The 26,829-nt window shown below is 37.6% G+C and overlaps 1 protein-coding gene across 1 annotated transcript in view; it reads right to left on the bottom strand.

The window, feature by feature from the left end:
* LOC139150220 (inactive tyrosine-protein kinase 7-like) overlaps positions 1-26,829 on the bottom strand; it is a 36,091-nt gene that overhangs the window by 7,147 nt on the left and 2,115 nt on the right. Inside the window, exons 2-6 of the mRNA XM_070722450.1 lie at positions 23,328-23,633; positions 3,091-3,387; positions 2,515-2,665; positions 794-921; positions 277-558 (exon numbers count right to left, since the gene is read on the bottom strand). Coding sequence (XP_070578551.1) covers positions 277-558; positions 794-921; positions 2,515-2,665; positions 3,091-3,387; positions 23,328-23,633 — 1,164 coding nt within the window. The remainder of the gene's footprint in view (positions 1-276; positions 559-793; positions 922-2,514; positions 2,666-3,090; positions 3,388-23,327; positions 23,634-26,829) is intronic.

Genomic DNA, 26,829 nt, shown 5'->3' with positions numbered 1-26,829 from the left:
CAGCACATTTCCAAGATACACACGATACCACAGAGAAAAGTACTTAGTCGTCGACAAATCTTTGCATAATCTCAATTTTTTCCTCTGAAACACGGCAACTTCTGAAGTCTGCAGGAAACTCTGATAATTAGTTGCTACACTTCGTCGGAGGTTCAAACTAGAATCTTGTCATCCAAAATACTGCCTTTCAAACTCAATGACTCAGGTACACCTCTTGAGAGTATGATAATCCATTTCATACAGGAACCAACATAATTCACATATGCAAAGACTTACTAGCAACGATGATTTCAGCCAATGTTGTAGCTTCCCCGCCTATGTTGGACGCTTTGCATGTGTAATTGCCAGCTTGAGCAAGCCTGACATTGGACAGGTAGAGGATATTGTCCACGCTGTGAACATTACCAGACGCTGGTACAGGTTGCATTGATGGATCTAACCACTGAAGAGTAGGGACTGGACGCCCTCCTGGATTCTCACCCGGATACGCACATACTACAGTTTTACTTTCATTTCCCAATAAAATATGCCTACCCAGGAAAGGAAGGTCATTTATCCCTGGAATGAAGACACAGAAAATTACTTTTGATACACAGTTGACACATGCACTTGATACAAGTTGTGATAACAACCTATGCTAGGTACCAGTATACTGTTGGAAATTGGCAATTTTCAATAAAGAATGGAGATGCATGTCAGAAATACAAATAAATGCATACCTCTGAACTGATAGGCACTTGCACTGCCATCGTCCTTCATGGGTAGTCAAGACATAGCAGAAAAAGAGACTTACCTGAAATATAGATACTAGCTTCAGCAGCCTCCTGTCCCACAGAATTGATAGCCACACAATAGTAGTTTCCTTCATGTTTGGGTTTGATTTGCGTGATAGATAACGTCCCATTGGGATATATGAATAACCTGGAAGAAACACACACTGTTACACTTTTCCATCGCTTCATTTTGAGAATCATTCAAACAAACACCAAGCAAACCAACATTTAAATGTTGATCAAACTGAACAATATGTCAAGAATCAGAGTGGGTGCTGGTTTATAGTCTACTCAAAATAATTAGTGTGGACATCCTACTACGGTACCAGTGTCCACTAGTTTGGTCTAGCTTCAGCAAAAGAGTTTGGTTAGGGTCAAACATTTGACTTTAGCCAGCATAAAAGAATTTGTGTGGCAGTATTAGACTAAGGAGCCATTGCTTATTAAAACTTAAGCATGACCAGTGTAATTCCTTCTTTTACATGGGTGGGATAGGATGTGGGGTAAGAGCTAATTTCATTTTGTGTATAAAAATGGTATGAGTGTTTTGGGAGAAACACAGAACTGAAGGACTAGTTAGTGAATGACTAAAATCTGAGTTGTGACATAAATGAACCAGTGTCATGATTTCATCCTTGGATTAAAACTGACACAATCTAAATCTTTAATAGCTAATCAGTACAGTGACATGTGGAATCAATCGGCATTTCTAGGAACACCATCAGAATGTGAAAAACATGGCTACCAAACACCACGAGGTGGAGCCACTTTCACAGTGGACACTATTCATCATTGATATAGACCGTCACACTACCAGTAAAATACGGAGGGAAAGTCCTTTGCCATGTATGAAAATTGTAAATTTGAATGAACAACGAAGAATTTGTGGAGAGGAAACCATATGCAGCTGTGGATGTATCTTCGTATTCAATTCAAAGTCTGCTTAGAAGAGGCACAACCTACTAGTACATCAAATGGAAAGGAAAGCAGAATGAAAGAGAAAATCAAGAAAGAGACGAAAGACTACTGACTTAGATGCCATGCAAGTATTTGTAAGTGGTTTTCAGCTATCTGATGGTAAGAAGTGCAACTTTTTGCAGCAAGAACACAATACTACTTTAGTGTTCATTAAGAACAGAAATATCACAAAATAACAGATACAAAAGAGACAAAGAGCTCCTGAAAAGGGAAAGGGAGCTCTCACAAGATGATGCTTTTTGCCATTAAAACTTGAAATGTGGTGTCAAGTATTTTTCTTTGCAAGACACACATTAAAATGTTCTATCACCTTTCAATGGAATTCATCATGAGTTGAGTTTGATTAACATGTAATTTCTGTTTTTTCTCGTGTGGACTTATATAGTATTATGGATCTGTAGATGTGTGCATGTAAGTAGAAGCATTATGCTAATGTCATCGATGGGTCAATTTTGCATGAACACTCTCGTTTTGAGGGGGAAGGAGAGAAATTGCAACTGTGTGTCAGCTTTAATTATCGAAGGCCCCTAATGTGACTGTGGTCCCAGTTGAGCCAAGGCCTAAACTGTCATGATGCTATCAAAATCATGGCAGTCAGAGGTCACATGCACTATTGATGTGGAATTGTGTTGGACCTAAGCCAGACACCAACTTAAAATGATGAAGTGTTGCCACAGACCATGAACAGGAACAAAACTAACACAGGTAAAATGAACATTACAATGACACAGAAAAATCTTGAATCAATTACACATGTACTCACTTTGTTTTGTTAATGAGAGGTCCATCGTTATCAAAATACCAGTTGATTTCTGGCGTGGGATCTCCATTTGCTATGCAATGTAATGACGCTTCTTCATTTCTATTGACAATCAAATTCTCTGGTTTAACAACAAACACTGGCGCATTGGGATCTGGTTATTAAAAAAAATGCAAGGTTTTGATATTACAATACAGCCATGATAGTCAACAGTGAACCTTGTCTGCATGAACGCATATTCATGCATGAGGGCAAGTAATGCATGGATAATGGGAAGACTGAATGAGGTTTTGAGTTAACTTCAGTTGATTGAGAATACTAATGCCATAAGTATTCATCATTGAAGGCTACTGTTTTGGAAATGGCAGAAATTTTTGGTTTTGAATGTTGTTGCTGATACTTTTTCAAGTCAGCAGAGCTGTAAAATTTTCACCATTGCCCACATACAATCTTTTCTTCCTAACTTGCCTATCTGAACATCAACTTGCATGTGTGAAAAACACTGTATCAAACGGACACATGAACAAACACAGCATGAAGGGATTTTTACGGTATATTTGACACACTTGAAATACTTACTGACAACGTTCAATGTAAAATTGCCAGCTGAGCTCCACACTCCATCTGTGGCAGCCCGGTTTTCACCTTTACAGGCATACACACCACTGTCTGAAGCAGTTATGCCGGCTATTGTCAATTTATTTGATCTAATATCATAGCGTTCCGACGCTTGGAGTTGTGTGGAGTCCTTGTACCACATGACCACCGGCGGTGGATTTCCTTCAACTCTACACCTTAGCATGACATCTGTTCCTTCTATAATTTCATTTTCTGTCGCTGGTTCTTTTAGCTGAACTCTTCCACTGTCACTTATCCCTTGGAGGAAAAAGTGTAATAGGAACAACTTAAAATCTGCACATTCTTTGCAGGAAGGTCATGATGTATATAGCGCCCTCTATAGTACAACAGTAACAGTATTGGTAAGATGTAAACTCAATAGGGGTGCTCAGCCGGTCAAAAAAACATGGCTCATTACAGTTAAAATGTCTAGTTGAAAGCAATAATCAGATAAAGAAATGACCTCTAACAACTATGGGAGATGTATTACCTATTCAGAAACTAAAGGCTGAAATCTGAGCTCCACAATAAAATATTCTCTTGTGTTGCCAGGTTGCACTGACGCTGGCCTCACACGCATTGCTGAAGGTGGGCACTTCCTTTTAGGATCACTGATCATGCTGAAAGACAAATATGCAACATCCCTACAGTACAGTCACAGTGAGTCAAAGCAAGATCTCTTACAGGCATATCAAGGCATACTAGGGCTTGCCGGCATGATACATGGACCGTTGTCATGGAAACACATTTACATCAAGACAGGTCACGTTGAAAGAACGATGGAGACTGACAGCAATTGACAGTACAGAAATCTTTTTTGTGATCTGACGCCATGCAAAACCTTGCTGGAGCACCAAGACATGTATCCACCACACGTTCATTTTTCTAAACATCACACTTCCAAAGAAGCTGATTTTTTTGTTTTTGTTCCAGGTATTATTCACAGGATTATCAAGTTATTTACTTGGGTAATCTAATCTCCTTGCCTACTGTGCAATGACCTTTGGGTCAGGAGACACAGACACCACAAACATAGAGCCCAGGAAGGCCATCATTAAATTCTATTTTCAAAAGAAGGATTTAAAAATACGGCAAACCAAGTTGCAAAAGAAATCAATAAAAAAACAGGGCAACATTATTCTTGAAGAAGCTGTTGGTAATTAATACAGGGAACATATCAATCTCAGTGCGTAGGATTCAGTTAAATGTAATTATAGGAAATCCTGTAGGTTGAAATTGGCTGTAGCCATCTGTGCTGGCGAAGTGAGTCATACATGGCGGCCTGTTATTTTCTTCTCGGCAGTATTGATTTTCAATATCGTTCCACACTATCAATTGCAACATTTTTATTGTTGTACCGCCTTCTGCATGATTTTGAATTTTCAGGCATCTCATATGTCAAATTCTGATGATGTTTTTTAAGTCTCTGGAGGGAAAAAATGATACTGTTGATGGATCTTGCAGACGAATTATGGAAAATTGCCTATGTTAGTTTTGTAAAACAAACGGAGCTCTCCCGAAACCGTATTGCTCTATTTTGAAAACAGAAACACAGTCTGAAATGGTTTTGTGACATACAAGCAGCCAAAATATGCAAGATCTTGTGGTGTTTTTTTCTCCTTTGACATGTAAATTGTGGACAACATTCGATTGAACACATTTACACGGTAAATTTGCGCTCCACTTTGCTGGGTCAAAGTTCAGCTTGGATGTCGGCAATGGCGGGAGTGAGGAGAAGCACCAATTACAGCATATTTGTCTCCTGTACTATTACAATGTAGCCACTGTGTATGGCCCCTCCTACTCTATTCAAACTGCCAAACTTTGAGGTACCATAAAAGGAAAAACACACCAGAAAACCATAGAAATAATTTGTGAGCCCCCTGAAGCAGTTAACATGATATTACTATCCAAAAAATGACTCATATGAAATATTTATTTGTCGCCTTCAAAGAAAAAAATTGAATTGCAGCCTTGCATATCTATTAAACAACGTGCAAAATATGGAGTATGTCAACTAATTCTATGACGAGAATACATCACAGAAACTGAACACATTTCGCATAATTTTCATTTCTGGCTTATTTTTTATTCAGTAGACCAAATCGAAAAGAATTTCCAAATTCATGAAAGATTCACATGGAATGACGAATTTAAAAAATTGCCGGGCATTTCACATCATGGAGCAGATTCTTTATTGATGCACTTCAAGAAGCAGCTATTCGGTGCCGTCCCTGCAAGGGTACAAAGCCAGACTAACCATTCATTCTCACTTCAGTAATTCAATACTGTTCGAAAAGAGAACCGAAAGGGATGTGTCATCCACCACCTCCAATTTTGATATTTTTTCAATTTCCTCGTTGGCAATATCTGGGTAATTGGGAGGACTTCCACTGATGGAACATTTGTGGTGATTGAATTGCTTTTCCAGTGAGAGAGCAAGGTGACTCTATATACCGGATGCAAATGCACTAATGTGAATGCCAGCAATGTCAGAGAGAAGAAAGCTCATTATGTAATGGGGTCTGCTGACATAATATTGACTTCTGGGATAGGGATAGAGTGAGAATTAATGGATGTAGGAGAGGTGGAGAGGGGTTGTAAATCGACTTTTTAGAGTCCGCATGGAGAAGTCACCTTAGCACGTAATTTATCATGATCAATGCACACATTAAGAAATCCCAACTGGTTTACTCAGGTGTTGAGACGCTAACATGGAATGGCTTTTCAGTGTCACGCCAACTGAGTACATCAAAAGGGGTTTGTGGGAGACCTCTCGTTGTGATTGTAAGTACAGATCCACTGAAACAAAAGCATTTGCTGGCTTCAAACTGTCCACACAAACAAGGGACTGAGCTGTATGAATAGATCCTCATTGAGGCATTGTCTACAGATTTGTTTCGGCAGACAGGAATCCTATCAACTGTACACTTCAAATGAAGTCTGTCGCTGGGCTGGCTGTCTCCAACAGATAACACTGATTTTTTTCCAAGCAGATAATTCATCACCATGGAAACTGATGACGGACTTAAAGGCAACACAAGTTATGCCACGTTAAATAGTCATGAAACGCAGAACTACAAAGTTTATAGTATAGGTGTATGTTTTGTCATTGGTCATTACCAATGCAAATAGCATTTTTATTCCTGTTTTTCAATCATATGTCAGCCACAAACTACAAAACAAATATTATTTTACCTTGCTTAGAAGTATTTCAACCCTCAGTGTTATTTCCCTTTTCATATCAAACTTAACAGTCGGAAAAAAGTGGCTTGCAGCATAATTTGGTGGAGTGAGGTCACATCACATGTTGTCACATGTACATTGAAAACATGAGAAAAAACAAATTCATAATAAAGCAAGACCAAATTCACACTGCTTACTGTTATTACTTCCATTCAAACTTACCAGAAATGATGTGACAATGGATCAGTGGGGCCCTTCATATCGCAAGTTATTGGCTGTTTACAAATTGCAAATTATGAATTTGGGGATGTGAATTTAATACTATCTGATACACAGAGGACAATGACAACTAATGATAAAGAAACACTTTAGTCTGGATTCTTGTTAAAACGATTTACAAAGTTCATTTTAAAGCAATAGTCTAAAATTTATTTGAACTGTTTACAAAGTCCATTTAAACTTTCTATCTGACATTCTGTAATGGGCATACGAAAATGATGTTTCTTGGAGTCACAAATATATTTTATTCAACCTTGACAAGCCTGAAACTGAAACCATGTATAGGTATATGAATCTTTAAGTAACACTCCTATTAATATAGAATATATGCTGCTACCAGAATACATGTAGGCGCTAGGCTTGCCTGAATAGAGAAGGGGAAAAACACAGAGAGTGCAAATCTTGAAGGTATCAAACAACTGTAAAAGACTTTAAATAAGGTGCATGCTTTCTGCGTTTTTCAGATTTTCATTGCAATAAGTGGATTTATGATTTAGCCATAAAGACATTGTAACTGTAGTAAATACAGGAAAAGTTGAAATTGGCGGAGTGTTATTAAAATTAGCGAATTGATGGACTTAGCCAAATTTGGTAAAAAAAGTATGCTAGCTCAAAAGACAGTTTTTCAGTGTAGAACAAGTCCTTCCATTTCATTTCATTTGAAATGTAGAGGTACATCCACTTTCGCTAAATGACAGTGAATTATTCATAATCAATTTTTCACATTTCATATCTGAATATGTGGATCACATGTGGCATGAAACTGTCCATTTCGATTACAATGGGGACAAAAAGCCTTGACTGGAAGCCTTACCACCTAATTGATACACACTGCTGAATACAATGGGTTGTCTAAGGTAAGGTTGATTCATCAGATTATGCTGAATAAAAATTAAACTAAAATAGAAGTAAGGCCTGCCGATGACCATGGTCACTTCGAGTTACCTTCCTAATTCAAATACTTGAATGTGACACACTGACTTGGGGCTAACATGCTTGGCTTTCACCCTCCTTCCATTGTGTCGCAAACTGTCTCTCAGTCTGAAACTCTATAATTTATGTCCCAGCTAGATCAGAACAATGACATCAAAGGCAGTGCCGCCCGGAGTCCTTGCTCTCCCTGCACACACAAATTGGCATCGAGAGAAAGCTGCACATGACAAAAATAACTGTGTGCACATTTCAGTGTTGTTAGCACGCTTCCATTTTTCATTCACTGCACATGAAGTGTGAAAATGAGTAAATTGCTTTCCAACGACTTGACAAAGGCTTGAATTTACTCAGTCAGAATGGTGCAGTACCAAACATCCGCAGCACATCAAATCTGCCCCATGAAATATTAACATAGGTTGGACAGATGGCAGTTAAAATCAGAAAAATTGATACTTTGGTAAATGTGTTGTCTAAACACACCAATTAACGCTATGTGTGATAAAAATAACTGCCAAATAATTTGATTATAATTTCTTCATAATCCTTTCTAATTGCAGTATTGTTAATTTTCCTCATTTCCAGTTTTCCGCTAACATTCTCCGGTATAGATTTGTTATTTTCATATTCAGTGTGATCCTGCCAGAAGGCTGAAAAGCAGAATACATTAGCAACTGATGGAATATACAGAGGCCACATTTCATGCCTCAAATCACCCAAGTAGGTTTAACTATTGAAAGCGTACGTTTATGATTTGCCCGGGAAAAAAAATCCGGCTAAAGCTCTGAAATGATGCAGCACAGTTGATGGTCAGAAATGCACTGAACTAAATCATATTAAATTGATGAGCTGATTGGGCAGAACATGTATTATTCCTGGAAAATCCTTTCCCCAAAAACAGGGAAATGAAGATTGAGAAACCAAAAGCTGAAGCGAAATCACTGGATAATATCGAGATGGAATGAGAATTTATTGTGAATTACAATGTTCTGGCTTGAGATAATGTGTATAGGATCTGAGAATTTCACAAGAGACATTGCCTGAAGAATCATTTTAGAAAAATACATATTGGTAAGTGCTTTAGCCTAAGTATTTTTGACATCCTGTTTCTTCATTTTTGAATTCCTAAAATGTTAAAACAATGATCATCTTCAATGATCATCTTCAACGAACATATATAAGCTGAAGGTCTGTCATGTGAAGGCCACAAAGTGGCATGGCAACCATAATGTTTACACATATTTTTCTGTTTTTGAATTTCCGATCAAAAAATATTATTCCATCACAGTAGATGCAACTCAGGCTGTAGTCATATTTCATCAATGGGCAGGTTTCGGTTATGAGCTCACAAAACCCACAACTGATCATAAACAAATATCAAAGCGATTTGAGAGTAATCTGGTCAACCCACTAAAACACATACATATCCATTGGATTACACAGCAAGTCTCCTAATGCATCGCCTATGCAAATAAATCAGAGCATTTGACACATGTAATTCTGTGTGGAATTCATTTCTCATTGTAATACAGCCAAGACAAGCAGCGTTTAAACCAACGAATTGCTCATGGCAAATGAGAAAGCGATTGACTCCATGCAAATAGGTATGCAGACTCCACTAAAAATACATCCCGCTGGATTTTAGAAATTTCACTGACTTTATTAGACGTGTTGTAGCGTAATCTGTTTAGCACTACCTGTCAATCACACCAACTGGATTAATAATATTCACATAAATGTTACAACTACATCTGCGATCAGCTTCCCTTTTCCAATATTTTCACATAAAAAAATTTAGACCAATACAGGTATTTCTGATGTAGACTGTAGAACAAGGTAAAGAGTTGGGAAAAATTATCTGTTCCTCCCTGGCAAATCAAGTCATGTGGAAAAATCACCCATATGACACGTTTTGTATTTCCTGCATCAAATTTCATCCATGAAGACATGATACATGACAAATCCCCTCTTTCTGGTCTAAACTGATAAAAATTCATAAACATAAATTCATAAATTTTATAATAAAATATAAGCAATGGCACAGATTTCTAAGTTGGAAGGCATGGGGTCAGCAGGTCATGTGTGGGGAAAATAAGGTGATGAATAGGCGAATCGCATGTATAACTGAAACTCAGCAACAATGACATAAAATAGAAACGAGATAAAGAAGACCCGCTGAAACAAATAGTACTTAGTGGGTCACCAGCATGAAGAGGGATAAAAAAAAAATCACAGGAAAAAATTTTACTGAATAAGAATCACCCTCAAATGAAAAGAAAGAGAATTAAAGGCTGTTCATACTATCTATGATGAATTTATAAATTAACATGTCCACTTTAGCTTGTCAGCAGATTATACATCTCACTGCATGCCAGAGTTTATATCTATGTGCATAATGGCAATCAATGGTGATGGGTGGAACGCTTAATTACATTCAGGGTTTACTGAAGCATGCTACAGCTAATTGGCAGAACACAGGGTTGTAATGTGTGGCAGCTATGTGTATAGTTCATTTCAATTCCGTCCAGCCACATTTGGCCAAACCACTCAATTCATGCATGTGATAGACCTTTATCTAGCTTGTTTACTCCAGTGTGTTCAGACGGAACTCACCAATTGCATAATATTTTTTTGTCTGATAAGAGAGTGTCTGCAAAAACTGGAGGAGGAAACAGTAAACAACACATGCGATACATGTACGGTTGAGGTGTCAGGATTTTCACAGGGTTTTTAAACTCATACAAACCACTCATAAAATGTATGCTGCTCTGGGCAGCATTTAGACTGGCCCCTAAGTTGTGTGGCTTTTCTTGGTAGGCCACTGTTACTGGCTGGCCATGCTTGTGGGCCATTGAATTCACTCCATCATCTACGCCACAGCCTATCACAAACGCCACAGTCTGCTTCTGATGAAGTTTATTTCTTCAATTTATCCTGTTTTGATATTTATATGCCAACAGACTTAGAGCAAGTCTGAGTAGCATTGGACTTAGTGACATTTAATGGGGTTAAAAGCATGGCCAGTGCACGTCAACACGTGGCAATCTGGCCTTCACATAACCGCTGAAGCAAAAGAGGAAAGGGATGTATTTTCTCAATCTATCAGTACTGATGCCTGACTTTCTACTTTTGTGTCTGTCACTGCCACAGTTCATATAGTAATCATTCACTAGACCAATCAGATCATAAAATTGTAATATGAAATCATAACATGCCTTTTATATTAAATAGCATATCAGTTTACTAGCAGATGGAGAAGCTGTGGTTGTAATTCTGCATGAAATTATGGCATCCTACATGTACATGTATGGTACGGGGATGAAATATACTACATGCATCAATTTCTCATAGAAACTTTCAAACCATTGTTACTAATGTTAGATCATCCACAAAAGAAACAGAATGTGATTGATATAATTATGAAACAAAGCTTGGCAAATAACACTGAACAGAGTGTTATCCCTCAATAACCTGTAGTGTTTCAGCATGGGTGTGCGTGTGTGTGTGTGAGAGAGAGAGAGAGAAAGCGGAGAGAGAGAGCAAGTGAGCGAGCTGGTGCTAAAGGAGTTCCTGAGCATTGTTCCGTTGGGTGCACATTACATGACCCTAGTGAGAAAACTTATATAAATAAACTAGTCTTGTGCCTGTCTTTCACAAGCAGTCACCCATTTTTTTCTCTTACATGTATTCCATGGCTTCACATAGGCAGTCCAAACAAGCCACAACCTTCACCTCTAGAGGCAGACTTCATCCAAAAGTACAGTTTCCATGGCAACATTGCATGGGAATCATATTTCAAGAACTTCATATGAAAATATTTTAAGTCTACAAAATTTATGGTTAGGAGAGAGAGGCATAATGTGGCGATACATGATAATGCAGTCACAAAGTACAAAACACAGGGGCCCTCACACCAAAACTGACTCAAACTCTACAAGAATGGTTGCATCCTGTCCAACCCTCCTCATACCACTCTGTCTGGCTCTCTGAATATGCACAATACCCATTCTTTGTTAACAAAACAGACTACAAGACGGGCAAAATTACTCCACCGACATGACAGAATTCCCGACTGTATTTCAACACCATTCTTCATGCTTGCAAGTGTTTACTCCTAGCAAGATGGCTGCCATTACACGGCATTTAGACTGACTTCTGAGTTGTCTTATCAGCGACAAGAAGACAGTTCTGCCGGAGGCATTCAACTGTGGATTTCTCTCTCTTCTCATCTTACACACATCATGATAGCCCAATGCTGCCTGTCATAATAAAAATGCTGCTCCGAGTCCAAATATTTGATTACAAGTTATAACACACAAAATATTGCTCTAAATATTTGGTTATGATTTTATACACAAGAAGAATGGTCGAAATTTTCCCATTTGTGTGACCTCATTTCATTATTACTAATTTAAGTATTTTCATAAAATTTTAATTTTTTATGTGATTTGAAAATCTACAAAATGATCTCATCTCTCTATCATTTAAAATTCCTCTACCATTTCCATTTTGACATGTGTGAACCTTTGTAATACTCGTAAGAGCATCATCAATTAGTGTGTTGGTTTATCATGTAGATATATCTGTATACACTTGGCTAAATTAAATAAATAATTAATAAGTTACTGTCATTACAAACTTCAAGTTATGCCCTGTACTGATATACAGTGTGTTTCAACTAAACTATTACATTCACCACGAGTTCAGTGATCCATCTTACAGTCAATGAGCAGTAAACCTACAGATTTAACCGACATTAATCAACTGAACCGTTGAACTGACATTATGACGATGAAGCAGATGATAGGCCTGCACTTCATCTCAGAGTTCTTCAACAAATGGAACCCATGAGGTTACGAGGAATACTCTATCATCACGATCAAGACCACATACCAAAAGGGCACATACGACAACTGCTGCCTGAATGAAATGTCCCAATATTCTGTTCATCAAAAATAGAGCTGCTGAAACCTTTGGAGGTTTCAATTACACTGTACAGGCATATAAATACACTGACAGTCATTTCACTTTATGAGAATAATTACACTGTGCTGAAACGTGATGGTTTTCATTTCAATCCATTTGTTGTGAAGCTGACACTCTAGTAAATCATGTTTCTGCATAAAAAAATGAAGATTAATTTATGTATAAATGTATTAACAGAGTTATATCACTGATATGATGATATGTTCAATGGACACTCATCATTAGTGGGATTGTACAAGCAAAGAGATTTACATGAGTAGTAGTACAAACGTTGGTAATCGTTGAGCTGTCAGACCTCATGAACAGAAAGGAACTCTGTCTGAATTCCAGATGTCTTTCCTTTACCCTGCTAATTAATTTCTCTTTAGGCACCCAACTAATCATATCCAATGACAGCACATTCAAAACACTGTTAGATTTGGAGGTGAAAGACAAAAGATGATCTTTAAGGACACAAATGGTGTAAGCATGGAGATTACAGCCAGCAATATGCTCTAAATCCAGACAGTATCTCGTATGCTGTTTGGTCAATCGCACTTTTTGATAATTTCAATGTTTAGGTGCTGTATAAATATGCCAGCAGTACAAACACTATATGATTTTACATTTGACGGATACAGTTTTCTGATGCAACTTTGCATGATTTGGTGTTTTAGTACCCACCATGAGTCAGTGTCGAGGTGCTCAGCCTTCAAGAAAAGCATCATCTGCAGCTAAAATTACCTCGTGCACGCCACTGTTGTAAAATCAAATGTCACGTAAAATACAAGATATGTTTATTACACAGGAAAGACAGCCGGCATTTAACATGTGCAGTGGTGCAGCACCAGAAGCCTCCAAGCTTATTACAAAATGTTTCCTCTTCTTGGCGGTGAATGTGATATTTGATTCCAATATCTTCCTGCTTCTTTCTCCTCTACACACACATATCCCGGCAATCATAATTTACTACTTCCTTTCTGACAAGTCATATGTGAACATATTTTCAACATTTTACTGGTACCAACGCCATAATTTTGTCTATCTTCTCTATTATGTCTTCATTAGATATCATTCTGTGACGCAAACATATTAGGTTTCTTTCAAATGGTAAATCAAAGGGAAATTTTCCCCCCTCAAGACGATGGAGCATGCCTGAGAGCTTTACCTTTGATATTTGACAGAAGCTGGGTTTTATCAACATAATGATTTTGCTTACAGCACTGCAAGCAGAACACATGTGCTGAGATACAGACCCTGCAAAGGCTTTTTTTTAAACACAGTGTTATTGCAAGTGAAATGCAGCTGAATGTCCTTACTGTGGTCACAGAGTCGCTGATTGGAGTGAATTGAAAACAGAGCCTGTGGAAAGTTACCGGACACCATCAACACTGTTTATTTTAGTACGGGTAAACTTCAACATCGGGAATATATGAGCCCCACCAATGCTGTACTAACATGCCTAGGCAAATGCTGGCCATCAGAAAGATATCAAGGCTAGTGTTAATATTACATTTATTTATTCCTAGCTTGGCTTGCTAATGGTGCTTGTTATACACTAGGGTGAAAGTTCACCCACTCTAAGCGTCAGCGCAGCAGCATTACATACAGTGATGCTCCTTTGCCTTGTACAGTAACCTTTCCAACTCTGTTATTCAGTTTCAGCCATTTGGTATGCAGGCTAGAGTATTTCAACCGGTGGTGGAGATCGCACTTTCTGAGTGGCAGAAGTGGCATGATAGTGTCACCATAGGTAAAGAGATTGCCTAGTCAGTTTGAGGGATCACTACAAGTCTGTAACTTGAACTATCACACCGCTGGAGGCCATCAGCACTGCCTGGGTGCTAATGAGTGCTGCATATTCTCTCGCTCCTCATTTTCCACGCTACTGAGCAGTGAAAAGCTGTCACCTTTGAGAATATATTCAAGAAAACAAATTTATGAACCCTGGATGTGACCAAAAATTGCCTAAATCTATCAAACAAGTACTGAATAGGGATATAAGGCAGGGATTGAGTGGGTTTTAGCGGTCCCTTCCTGAATATCTCTAAATATTATACATCTCAAAGTCTAACCATTGCGTAGTGTCTTTGTGTATGCCTGTTCCTGCTACGTATTGTCAGAAGGGAAGGAAAGCAATTTCCTTTAGTTCCTCTCACCCGAGTAGACATCTGGCATTCACATACGCTGGCAAGGCTTTACCGTCAGCACAAAAGTCACAAAAGATAAAAAAGTATGGCTGCCCCCTCCCCTTCATTCACATCCTTTGAAAGAGAGCGACCGGGGCATTCAGACAAGAGAAGACCATTAAGATTTGTCATCGGAATACTGGTGTTCAAAGCAATGCCACGGTGTGTTCTTTTCAATTTGATGTGTGAACGAGGAGTCCTTCATCTCGGCAAATCAACCACTACCCAAGTGCATTAGCTGCTGAGAAACACAACAATGCTTGCTAGTATTCCTTGGCAAAAACATATCACAAACACAAACGACAAGCATGATTATATTTTACCGACTGTCATGTATGTTTGCAGGCAAAGTCTATACCTGTGAAAGATTGGAAGAGCCCATTTTCTGAGTATCAGATCACACCCCATTATGTCCCGTGCTATTCATAAATAAATTAGCTAAACCTTGAATATGTGGAGATTTATGATCACATTATGGGTATCTCTACCTGGCTTTGTACCCTGCTAGGTCAATGACTCCACACTGAATTGGTAATCAGATTGGAGTCCAGCCACCAATATTACAAAAATCAATATTGCTGCACAATATGCGCAATCCTGTATCTTACTGGCAAAAAACAAACCACTGAGCTAGAAATTAAAAAAGCTTATCTTAGTAAACTCTGTGACTTACCCATGGATGCTGACGTTGTTAAGTATTTGCGGTTTTGAAAGTGTAGATTACAGGCAAATAATCCAATTTACTATGATCATTTGAATATAATAAACAGAGAAATGTTTGTAACAGTCATAGTTATCAGTGTATTATTACAAAACTGCACTGCATTTCAACTTTTCTTTGTGGGTTTCACGAATGTGTCCATGCTTACAGATGATCTTCAGTTAAGGATTTTGTTGTGGCTTCATGGCTAATTCCAGATCTGCTTCCTGTCATCCTCTCTACATCACATCCATCCCTGGCCTACACTCCCTGGTGACATTTTTGTCACATTTCAACTTGTGCTAGTCAATAATGATTCATTAAAATGCAGACCTGGTGCATTCTACAGCTTTCAGTGAATACCTCAACGTTTCTTGGCTCTGTATTTGGATTTGGAGCCACTTCCTTTGTTTGCTATCAAATCAGAAGGTCCATTCTCCATTCCTGTATGCATGTACATGACAATGCAATCACTGTGAGCAAAATCCTTCAACAATCTACTTGAATTGAAGGCTTGGGACAGATAAGCACATGAAGAACCTCTGAAAAGGGTTTTAGCCTGTGTCGCTGTCAAAATTAGATAACGTGCATATGAACATCGATCTTGACTTACAAACACACCAAAATTTTTCACTTTGCAAATTAACAAATCTTTATGAAGCCATGAATTCACGGCTGGCAAAAGATAAGGAATATGCTCACAGGTTTCAAGGAGGATAGCTGTCATTTGATGACATACATGTATAATGAATGCACCATATCACAAATGGACACTCTGAAAACCTATCAGCAAAATGTTGGTTTGCAAAAGATAAGAACTCAGAGAAAGTCTGCAGGGAGCTTCAACAAATACATTTGTCATTACAAGAGATGCATGCATAATTCATGGATTGGACACAAAAGTGAAAACAAGAAAAAAGTTTCAAACTGTCAATACTAGTTTATTTTTATCACCAAGTAAATTATCTACAATTGGGTGATTTATCAGCCAGGTCAGGTCACAACATGTAGTTAATGAAATAAATGTTTAGCTGTGAGCTGCTAGAGGTTATCAGGGCGTGAGGCATTTCAGAAACTCACAGACACTGTTGACATAAGTGACATACGGTCTGGAATATTACTCCTGTGTACTGAGTGTGTCCACACACAAATGTACAGCTGATTTCAAGAGTAGTTACTTCTAAAAGAGCATTTTATTGGTCAGTTTTGTGATATCCAGCAGATTCCACATCAACCTTGATTGCTTTCTCGGACATCATTCACGAAAGAAAAGCAATAGATATTTAGTGGGACATAAACGTTATTGTATGTACTTAGCCCAGTACCCATACAGCTTTGCAATCCCAGCGCAGGTTATCCCAATCTATGTATACATGAATGTCTAGCAAGACAACTTATGTTTAGACACTGTAAACCCAGAACACTATGCACAACGGTCAGAAAGATTTCCTATCTGTACCAGACCACGCCGGTTTCTTTTACCCTGGCCACAACAATTTTCCCTTGGTCATATTTACATCATTCAGGAACAAATATTCATGATCAAATCACACTGATATCTAAACTATATGATATCTTATATCCCAGCTCAACTTTACTCCACTTCCACTGTTTTAAATGCAAATATTGACTTCCATGGATCTGGGATGTGGCTTTGATGGCATGTGCTCATGAACATGACAGACATGCAGATCACCTGTAACACCTGGTTTTTATTGGGCTTTGTGATATACCTCTTTATTTGTTCAATTACTTAAAATTGAGCATGCATATGCAGATGCATGTGTTATCCTTAGACAGACTTCATGTGTACAAATCTTTTGATGTCAACAATACTTCTGATTGTTTTCTTTGGAAATGTAAAGAATTTATGATAATTATTTGTTAGTTGAGGTCATCCATAACACAAAAGGCTCTGACCCGTGACCCTCCAAGCATAGTTTACACGTTTTGATCATAGACTTGCTATGTGAGCAAATGCCATACATTGTGAGTTTCAATTTGATCAAGAAATTATTGAATTTTCTACTTCCGTAAAGTCAAATTCAGGGGAAAATTTCTCTGGAAATCAGTCTGTTTCAACAAAACTTTTCTGTATATGTCACGCTAAGTGTGAGTGGCTCTCTGTAATTTAGTAACTAATAATTTCATGTTATTGTAAATCAAGGGTCCTGGTCCATACACAACTTCTCATACAAAATGTATAATATAGCTAAAATGGTACAACACTGGTGTTTATAATGATGGGTGCCTTTGTTCCGTAAGTTGTTTCTAAGTTCCACAGTTTTCAATGGTTTCTCTAGACCAATGTACATGTATGCAAAGTGAAATACCACTGAATGGCTTCAGAATAGATTTACAAAATAATAGACCTGATCAGTTACTGACAGTACGCTTTGGCTGGAATAAAACTTGTTTACACAACCCAACAGGAAAAGACCTGAGTCTGTCAAATTATGCAAGCTGAATGTTGCCATTTTTTCTTCTCGCTTTTTATCATTTGACATCAGTTCGACATGCTGCAATATCACTACGTCATAAAAGTAAATAGTTCCAGGCTTTTCTACATCAGTAAAAAAACTTCAGACTGGTTTTAGTCAATAGGATCCAAGCTTGATAAACAGGACATTGACATGGGAAGGTACACACACAGCCCTAATACCCTCATTAAATCACACACATTTATCTTGATCATATCCTTGCCCAAGTTCCAGCCAAGCCAACTTGACCATGACTCCATAGATAATTTTGTTTCTATAGCTGGCAAAGTGCAACCATTGTCATCCACCATAGATATTGATGGAGTACGATTTTAGCAAGGCACAACCCAGTGATGAATATGTTGACAGTGGGAGAATTCTTTTGAGGCAAATCAGGAAATAATCATCGAACAATAGGACACTGTGATATGGTTAATTCTCAATGAAAGTGATATATTTTAATTCCTTTTTGAAAATCAATTATGATAATTACCGGACTAGGCTCCAATAAAAAAGCCAATTAACTGACAATTCATAACACACATGCCATAAAATATTTCCAATATGTACTCGACTGAAACCATTTAGATGTACTTCCACAGTTCATTTCCCAATATATCATATCAAATGACAAATTTCAAAATAATTTCTGTGACTGATATGTCTTGATGTAATTTCACTGTTTCTGGTCTGAAACGAAGTGTTCAAAAACTCTGCTAAGGGCTCTTAGGCTTCGGTGAATCAACGATGACTCAAATTGAGCTCGCCGCTTCCCTCAGAAATTTAATTTTCACATCTACTAAATGGTAGGCAGAATGCTTGATATCACACTTTCCATTAGACATTGTGAGAAGGCCTATCTTGTGCACAAATTATCTCACAACTCCAAGTGGGAAGGCTGGGGTCAAACATAAAATTACCGGCCTCTCTTCACAAGGTCATTCACATACTCCTGACTCTCATACTTTTTGGAAATCATGGCTGACATAAATTTAATGATTTCAGCATATTTCTTTGAGGTGAATTTCTGGACACATGGTGCCAATGTGTTGGACTGCGTCGGCCCACAGTAAACGTTTGAGTGCGGAACAAAACACTAGGAGGTAAGGGTACACCCAGGGCTATGCTTCCTACAGACAGTTTCATCCCAAGCGACGCTGAAGAAAATATTTATAACACAAGAAATTCACGGTATTTGGGCCTACAAACTTCAAGCTTTACTTCTTTATCAATCCGTGAAACTAGCATGAATATCCAATCCCTTGTTTGGCCGCGTTTCCGTCTCTTTCTTACAAGTTTTTTTTTCTGCCTAGGCGTAAAGCCATGATGGATGAAATGGTATGGTTGGCCTTCAATGAAAGGAAGCCGGGCAGAGAAAAGAAAGGCTGGATGTTTGACAAACAGTGACTCACAAAGCGTCCACAAACAATGAACGCTTGTATCGGTGTATTGTGAAAATTGTAAAGGTCTGCGCTGTGAAGGCGATGAAACCCACTAGGGACATCAGATTACACTGCACGGAATAGCCGCTAAAAAGGAGACCTTTCTCCTACATGTCATCCTGTCGTCGCCAATCTTAACAATGGGGCAATGTCAAAATTCTTCCAATATAGTTCTCCCAACAGTCACAAAAAAATCCATAAAATTTCACAACACTTACAACTATTCATTCAAAAGGCAACGTTTAACTCTGTCTGCTCATAGAAGCTTGTCACTGTACTGAGAGTTCAAAAGACAATCAGAAAAAAAACTTTGAAATATTTCTACTGGAGACACATTTTCAGCCAAGAATTTCCCAGCTCATCTAACCCTTATTATGTTGACTTATCTTAACCTCATGCATACTCGGTGTTTTCGTAGTCTGTTGACCTCTGCCCACAGCCTTTGCTTCAGAAATAGAAATGCTCTCTCACCTTGGGATAATTAAACTGTGATACCATACAGCTGACACAATCACACTGGATTTAGTCTACAAAATTACAGAATTTGAATAACATGAGATAGACTGGTTGCATGGCAAGTCTGATATGCATTGCAAATCAACTCACAATGCAAACCCTTGTCAACTGATCAGTTTCCAATGATTTATCTCATTCATACACTTTAATTCTTCTGTATATTTGAGATAGCATTTACTTTTCAGATTTCTCTATTTTACATTCCTATAATTTTATTTGATATAGCACTTATTCTGGTTAGTGTCCCAATTGTGTCACTTTTTCTCCATCTTTCGAAAAGCCAAATCTCAGGACACATTCTTTAGTAATTCAGCCATTTTTCTTCATTCCTGAAATCCTTTTTAGTTTCAAGAATCTTAAACACTTACTTTGCTTCTAATGGTTAGCTTGCCAACAAATCTTCAAGAAAAGTTTTAAAAGATTTGTTATTCAATTGAATACTTTGGCAAGTTGAAAATATGTCACCTACAAAAAGCTAATGTTATCCAAAAATGTACATGGTTTTAAAAGCCATTTCATGTGTGAGAAGGATTATCCCAAGTCTAAATGTGATTTATTTTTTTCCATGTAAGACGAATCTTTGGCGAGACAGCTTCTGTATTGAGCATTGTTGTACTACTGTGATTCAGTAGGAACATTCCAAGAATACAAACATTATTGACATTGGTAACATTTTCTCACTTTATAGGACACTGATATTTCCGGTGGGAAAAAAAAGCGTTTCTGACGAAATTCTCAAATAAAACCTTTGGACCAAAGTACTTGTGTTTTGATTTCTGACACACCCTTTATAAACTTTGATCGTACAAATTTTCATGTAAGATATGAGTTTTGACGGGGAAGGAACGTAACATACTTGTACCAAATTCATTCTCGTAATTTTCAACTACAATTCACATTATATTTATGGGGACTGGGCCTTCTCATCATTGTACACTGAAAATTTACTTTTCTGAACATTAATAATTTAAAAATGCATACTTTAACAAAAGTACACTTTTCTGAAATCTACATCCCTAATCTTGCTAGATATTACGATTCCATTTACAAAGCTGGTAAAAAGCAATATAGAGCAAAATCTATATATTTTTACCTAGTTGGATAGGTATGTATGTTATAGCAGCTTTGGTCAGTAACAGTCATATTTACAATATACAGGCATTCAAGGGCCCTATATGGGACATGTTATGCCTAACCGGTCTTAACCAAGTTTACCTGATGGTGAGATATGAACTTGGCAGGATAAGGGATATAAGTATGAGGAGAAAAAGTAACGTGATGTTTATGCCACCTAGAAACATCACTGAAACTGATACATTTATGAAAATAAAATCAGAAATGAGTATACAGACAGATCAAAGGACACATACATGTAGTAGGTGATCCTTTGACAACACCTGAGATCATTCATTGAATACTTTGACACTGACAAATGGCAAGATACTGTACATTTGTTCCTGTCATGGATGTAATCAATTTTTTTTTCTAATTTCAATGGACATGATTGGTATGAGCATCAATTTAGCATTTGGTATTAATTTAGTATTTGAGAAGTCAGATATTCTTCACAACCTTGAAATATAATAAAGGTGTGGTCAAAAAAAACCTACCTCCAACCCTCACTTGCAGCAAAAATCTGCAAAGAGAATGGTGGCACAATATCTGACTAACAGAAATCTACGGTATGCTAATGAGCTGGCTGATGCTGTACCGCACACAAACCTTGGCATACAGCACTACCCATACAGTGAGGTCAGCATGTATAAGACAGCTATCATGCATAATCAACATCAGCAGAAATCACTGTTAATTCTAAAATGGCAAAAGCACTAAAATATTAGATACTTTCTCTCCATAAGAGACTGTACAGAAATAATAAAACACAAAAATATATATTTTCCCAACAAAATGTTTCTTTCCCCAAACTGACTGGTCAGAAACTCAAAAGATGAGAAAGTCATCAATATGACTTTATACAGCGTTCGCCTGAACAGCTCAGTAACAGTACCAGTATTCCATATGTAAATCTTCTGAAAATCGGACAGGTAAAAGATGCTGAATAAATCTTGTGGTAAAATCTGGATTTCCTCACATTTCAATTACAATGAGTTCACATCTCAATGATTCACTTGAAAGAAGTCTTGGCAAGCCACTCTGACATGACATGAATGCTGATGAGTGAATGATGGCAACAGAAATTCAATTTTTTGCCATTTTGATAGCAAAAATACATCTTTTTGTTACACTCTGCTGTATATCATTGAATGAATTGATTTGCCAATGATTAATTTTGGTATATCTGTAGGCCTAAAACTTACAAAGATGAAGTACAAACAAGCCAGATATGTGTAAACATTATTGATAGACCAGGACTGTTCAATATTTCAATATCATAGGGCCATACAGAAGTTGTACAAAATAGGTGACCATCTTTTGAATAATTACTTTTAAGAATTATGAATATGAATTGATAATATTCCCACTGACAGAAACATTTAGGTTGTCAGACTGTTGTTGCTACATGTATAGTGTGCGTGGGTATGATGTGAAAGCCAAGTTTACTTCGAAGCCTTGCTACTGTATGTTTGCACAAAAACTGGATGACAGAATCTGTGCCATGGCAACCAGTAATTCAGTATGTTTGAATGAATGAATGTACTGGAATAACAGAATGTTGAACTGATAAAACATTAACATGGATTCCCTTTGCAGGTTACAAAATAAGTCACTTTAGACCTGTGATTGTTGAATCAGACATTCCTTTTAGATGTGGCTAGACTGACAAGACAATGGCTGAAATGAAAGGACATGTATGTCGACAGGCACACAGGTTTGCAATAGCTGAAATAAAACATATTACCATACGTGTACATTGGCATACAGATTTGTGATTATTTCACATAATTCACAGATGACTCTGTGACAGGAAATTGCCCAACAGAGACAAACAGAATGTCAATCTTGGGAAACAGCATATAAAAAGACAAAGTCACACGGTTATTTTACATCCTGTTGGTCACTTTGACATAAACAATTTAGTATTTTACAACTGGAACATACTGAGCACTCACAATTACTATAAAACACCCTGAAGCCTCTGATTTGAGACAAATCATTCAAATATCCCTCCATCATTTGTTATTTCTGGTCCATGTATCTGTTAGAACTTAAGTCCTCAACATCTTTAGGTACAGTCTGGACTTCTGGCACTGGAGTTTTGAATTCAAAACTACACCAATTTTACTACATTCAAAAGCAGGGCCAGATCCTAGACTATAGTCTGTATTGCCTTCATAAATTGAGTTAACGGATATGCTCAATGGCTGATGACTGAACATATTTTATACTTCTCAATAAACTTTACAACCCCTTACCAGAACGTAAAATAATGAAAAAAATTCATCTTTTGAGTCAAGACACACATAAAGTGAATATGATGGCATAAATCATTATGTGGAACTGTTTCAGATGAAGTTACTTCACAGAACTTGTGCAAAATGTGGATACTTACAGATGATATTGAGTTCAGCTTCATTGCTTTCTATTTGACGTCCTGTCAATATGTTCTCTGCTACACATGCAAATGCTCCTGCATCTTCTTCCCTATTCACTTTTCTAAATTGCAATGAGCTACCGTCCATATATCTACGTGAATTATTACTTAATCTGGCTCCATTTAGAGTCCAATGAAAAACTACATCTGTCGGGTCGTCAACAGAACACACTAAAGTGGCAACATCTCCATCTTTCACGTCATAGCCAACAGGCTCTTGAACAAATTCAAAATTGTCGTTCTGTGCTTCAATTCTTCCAAAACCTGTTGAAAAAATCAACAAAAGAACTGTGTTTATAACAGGCCTCTGATTATTGTGTAAACAGAACCTGAAATACCATAACATTAGTTGGCCAGAAATCCCGCGGGGGCTTCTGTGACAGTAATATTTATTACAATATTCTTCTGGGTCCGTATTCTGCTGTATCACCTATGAGCTTAAAACAGCTGAAAGAAATCCTACAAAAACACATTTTCCATTTTAACACAGAATATCAAGTGAGCAGACTATTCCATTATCCACAGAAGCACGAGTGTCCTAAAAGACGCCTTCCTTTGGCAGGCAAGACATCTTCATAAACCATGGTGCCATTAGTGGCTTGTATGTTCAGACGAGTTCAGATTAAAACTGGAAAAAAATGTGATGAATAAAAAAGGTCAAGCAATTAACTGCTGCTATTTGAGAAGACAGCCACTCTGAACAACAACACTGAAATTCCAACATGGCTGATACATTGCTCTGCCGTAAATATCCCTCTCAATGAGCTGGAAGAAACTGTCAACCCTGACAGATTTTACACTCACACCGAACAAAATGTTCTGTACAGGTTTTCCAACGCAAAGCCACAAACATTTCATTGACAAGTTGGAGTTGAACTGACCTTTCTGGTTGGCAAGATTTTCTTTGGTGAGAAAAGGTATAATTAAGTATGCTGAGTTGCCTTTGAGATTTCACTAAGAAAAGGAGTTCAGTCTTGTAAGAATTAACATCTGCATCACACCAGTGGTTTTAAATTGGAAAACTTACATTCATGACTCTGACTACCTAACACTGGTCATAACCAAACATGCTAATCATTGATCAGTCCAGTAGATGATGTCCCAAAAACAGAGGACTGATAACATAATATCATTACTAGTAAACTATTCCCAAACTTTTCAGACATCATGAAAAGTAATTGTAGACACTTACGAAAGTTCCATTCTGGGGAGAAAGTAAAGATAAGATCAAATTTATGAGGAGCCAATATTCTGAAACAGATATACACCATAGCGTGAACATTTGTTTATAAAAATGCAACAGCTAAATTGATTAATAGACTGACATGATTCAAATCAGGATGAGCTTAATTCAAGCAAGTAAGAGCAAGTCACAACTCCCGGGAATGCAGCGACACACTGGAATCAAATCTGGCAAATTCCTGCTCGCTACATTGTCAATTAAATCATCCTCAAAGCTCTGGGTTCACTGGACCCTTGTCTACCTGGGAGTTCAAATTAGCGGCGAATTCATACTGTCTTATTCAGTCTACTCTGCCCTTTTCATGTGCAGGCATACAGGGTGTGCTTGTGGAGGCTGGGTCAACTGATTGACCCGTCATCACAAAGAAATCTTTCAAAGGAAATGCCTTTGACCCTCAGGTTAGACTGATATATGCAAACATTAGCAGTCGGCATGATTTATGATGGATGTCTCAACTAAGCCTAAACACTTCCTGTCACTCTGTCATTATCACTTTTCGGCACCTTCAAAGGAAATAATTTACAAAACTGGCAAGAAAACAAATCCAACAAATGGAAAATTAACAGGTTGCTCATCGCAAGCAATCTGCGTCTACTGATCTGGAACTACTTTTTTCCTCTATTGTGTTAAATTTTTCCTATTGTGTTTCAAGGCTACTGTCATCTACCACTTTTGTGCCTTCATTTGTGAGGCATTCCCAAGAGATTTCATAGACTATTTAAGATATTTAGGGATCTCCGTATTTCACCAGATCAATCTTAAAAGCCCTAGCCGATAGTGTCTATAAACTGATTTGTAGGGTTTCCTTTGGTATTTTCCCCTTTCTTTTAATATTTAGCCATTATTGGTACAGGCTTCTTCAATATCCTGTGGCTACTTTCATTCTATCTCAGATGGTCAAGGTCAAAGTCATACAAGTACACTAGAGGTACTATTTCCTTCCTCTTGCCATTTTGCTGAAGACCAAAAGTAACACAGATTCCACTGGGGACCCACTAAAGAATGCCCTTTCTGAACTTTTCATACTTGCAACCTGAACCTGTGTTGAAAATCTGGACAATGTCAGATGGTTGTCATTTAAAGCCATAGGGGATGGCAGATGGGCACTGTTTGTGATACCTTGGTAAAATTTGACGGGTCCTTGGGGAGAATGCCATGCCATCGATGATGATAAGACTTTGTGTAGTGGTTTAGTAGCTGCAGTTGTTTTTCAACCGTGATGTTCAGATACTATTAAATTATCACAGTCACGTTGAACCGCATGCATTATCATGATTATGATTCAGGACGATGCAATTTGTACAGCTGTGGATGTTAGTGAATGCGCTCCTGTATATATATAAATCAGCTTGAACCATTTAATTACTGTTCCACATGGACAGCCAAGATTGAATTCTTGCATTCAATGCAAGTAACCTCTGCCATCTCTCCTGACTTCAACTGAATTAATGCGGCGTTCACAAATAACGATTAGGGGGGGGCTGGAGGAATTTCGATTGAAATCTTATTTTTTTTCAGATCCCCCCCCTAAGTACCCCAAAAAATTTTCAAATGCCCCCCCTCTATATGGTCAAAATTTTTCAAGTCCCCCCCCCCTAACTATCACAGGCCCGCATATTTGTAAAGGATGTGAGCGCAGAAAAAATAAACATGTATAGCGCCGTTCTGCTCACAGGTGTTCAACACAACCTGTTTTAGCACTTTGTATAGTCATATTCCCAGGCAAGTTCTTTAAATGCATCAGTGAATTTTTTAGACGTATTGGTCTAAAAGCCAACTTGAGTTAATCCAACTCTGGCCAGGTCAATTGCTCCTGCTGAAGAGCACAAAAAATGACAATCATGAGAGAGTAGGAAAATTGTGAATTTTGGCTAATTGCCATATTGCACAGTGACCTACCAAAATTTGTTTCAAAACTACAAGACATATATGGATTAGATGCTACTCAAAATTGACAACACTGGAAGGTAAAATGTTTCATCAAATAAATGTTTTATTCTCTGAAATTTTGGGTGTAATAATTTAAATTTGTTTAAAAATAAATAATTCCATTTGGTCCCATATTTTTTCTTTTAGTCTTTACTGTTCAAAGTTTTACATCAGATTCTGTAACATTTTATAACAAGAATGTGAAAATTTAGAAAATCAAGCATGGTGACCCCATCTTTTTTCTTTAATACCCGTATTTGATTATTCTCATATGCCAGAATTCAAATA

Source organism: Ptychodera flava, chromosome 14 (genome assembly GCF_041260155.1).
Source record: "Ptychodera flava strain L36383 chromosome 14, AS_Pfla_20210202, whole genome shotgun sequence".
NCBI lineage: Eukaryota > Metazoa > Hemichordata > Enteropneusta > Ptychoderidae > Ptychodera > Ptychodera flava.
This window is presented reverse-complemented; position numbering and strand designations above follow the sequence as displayed.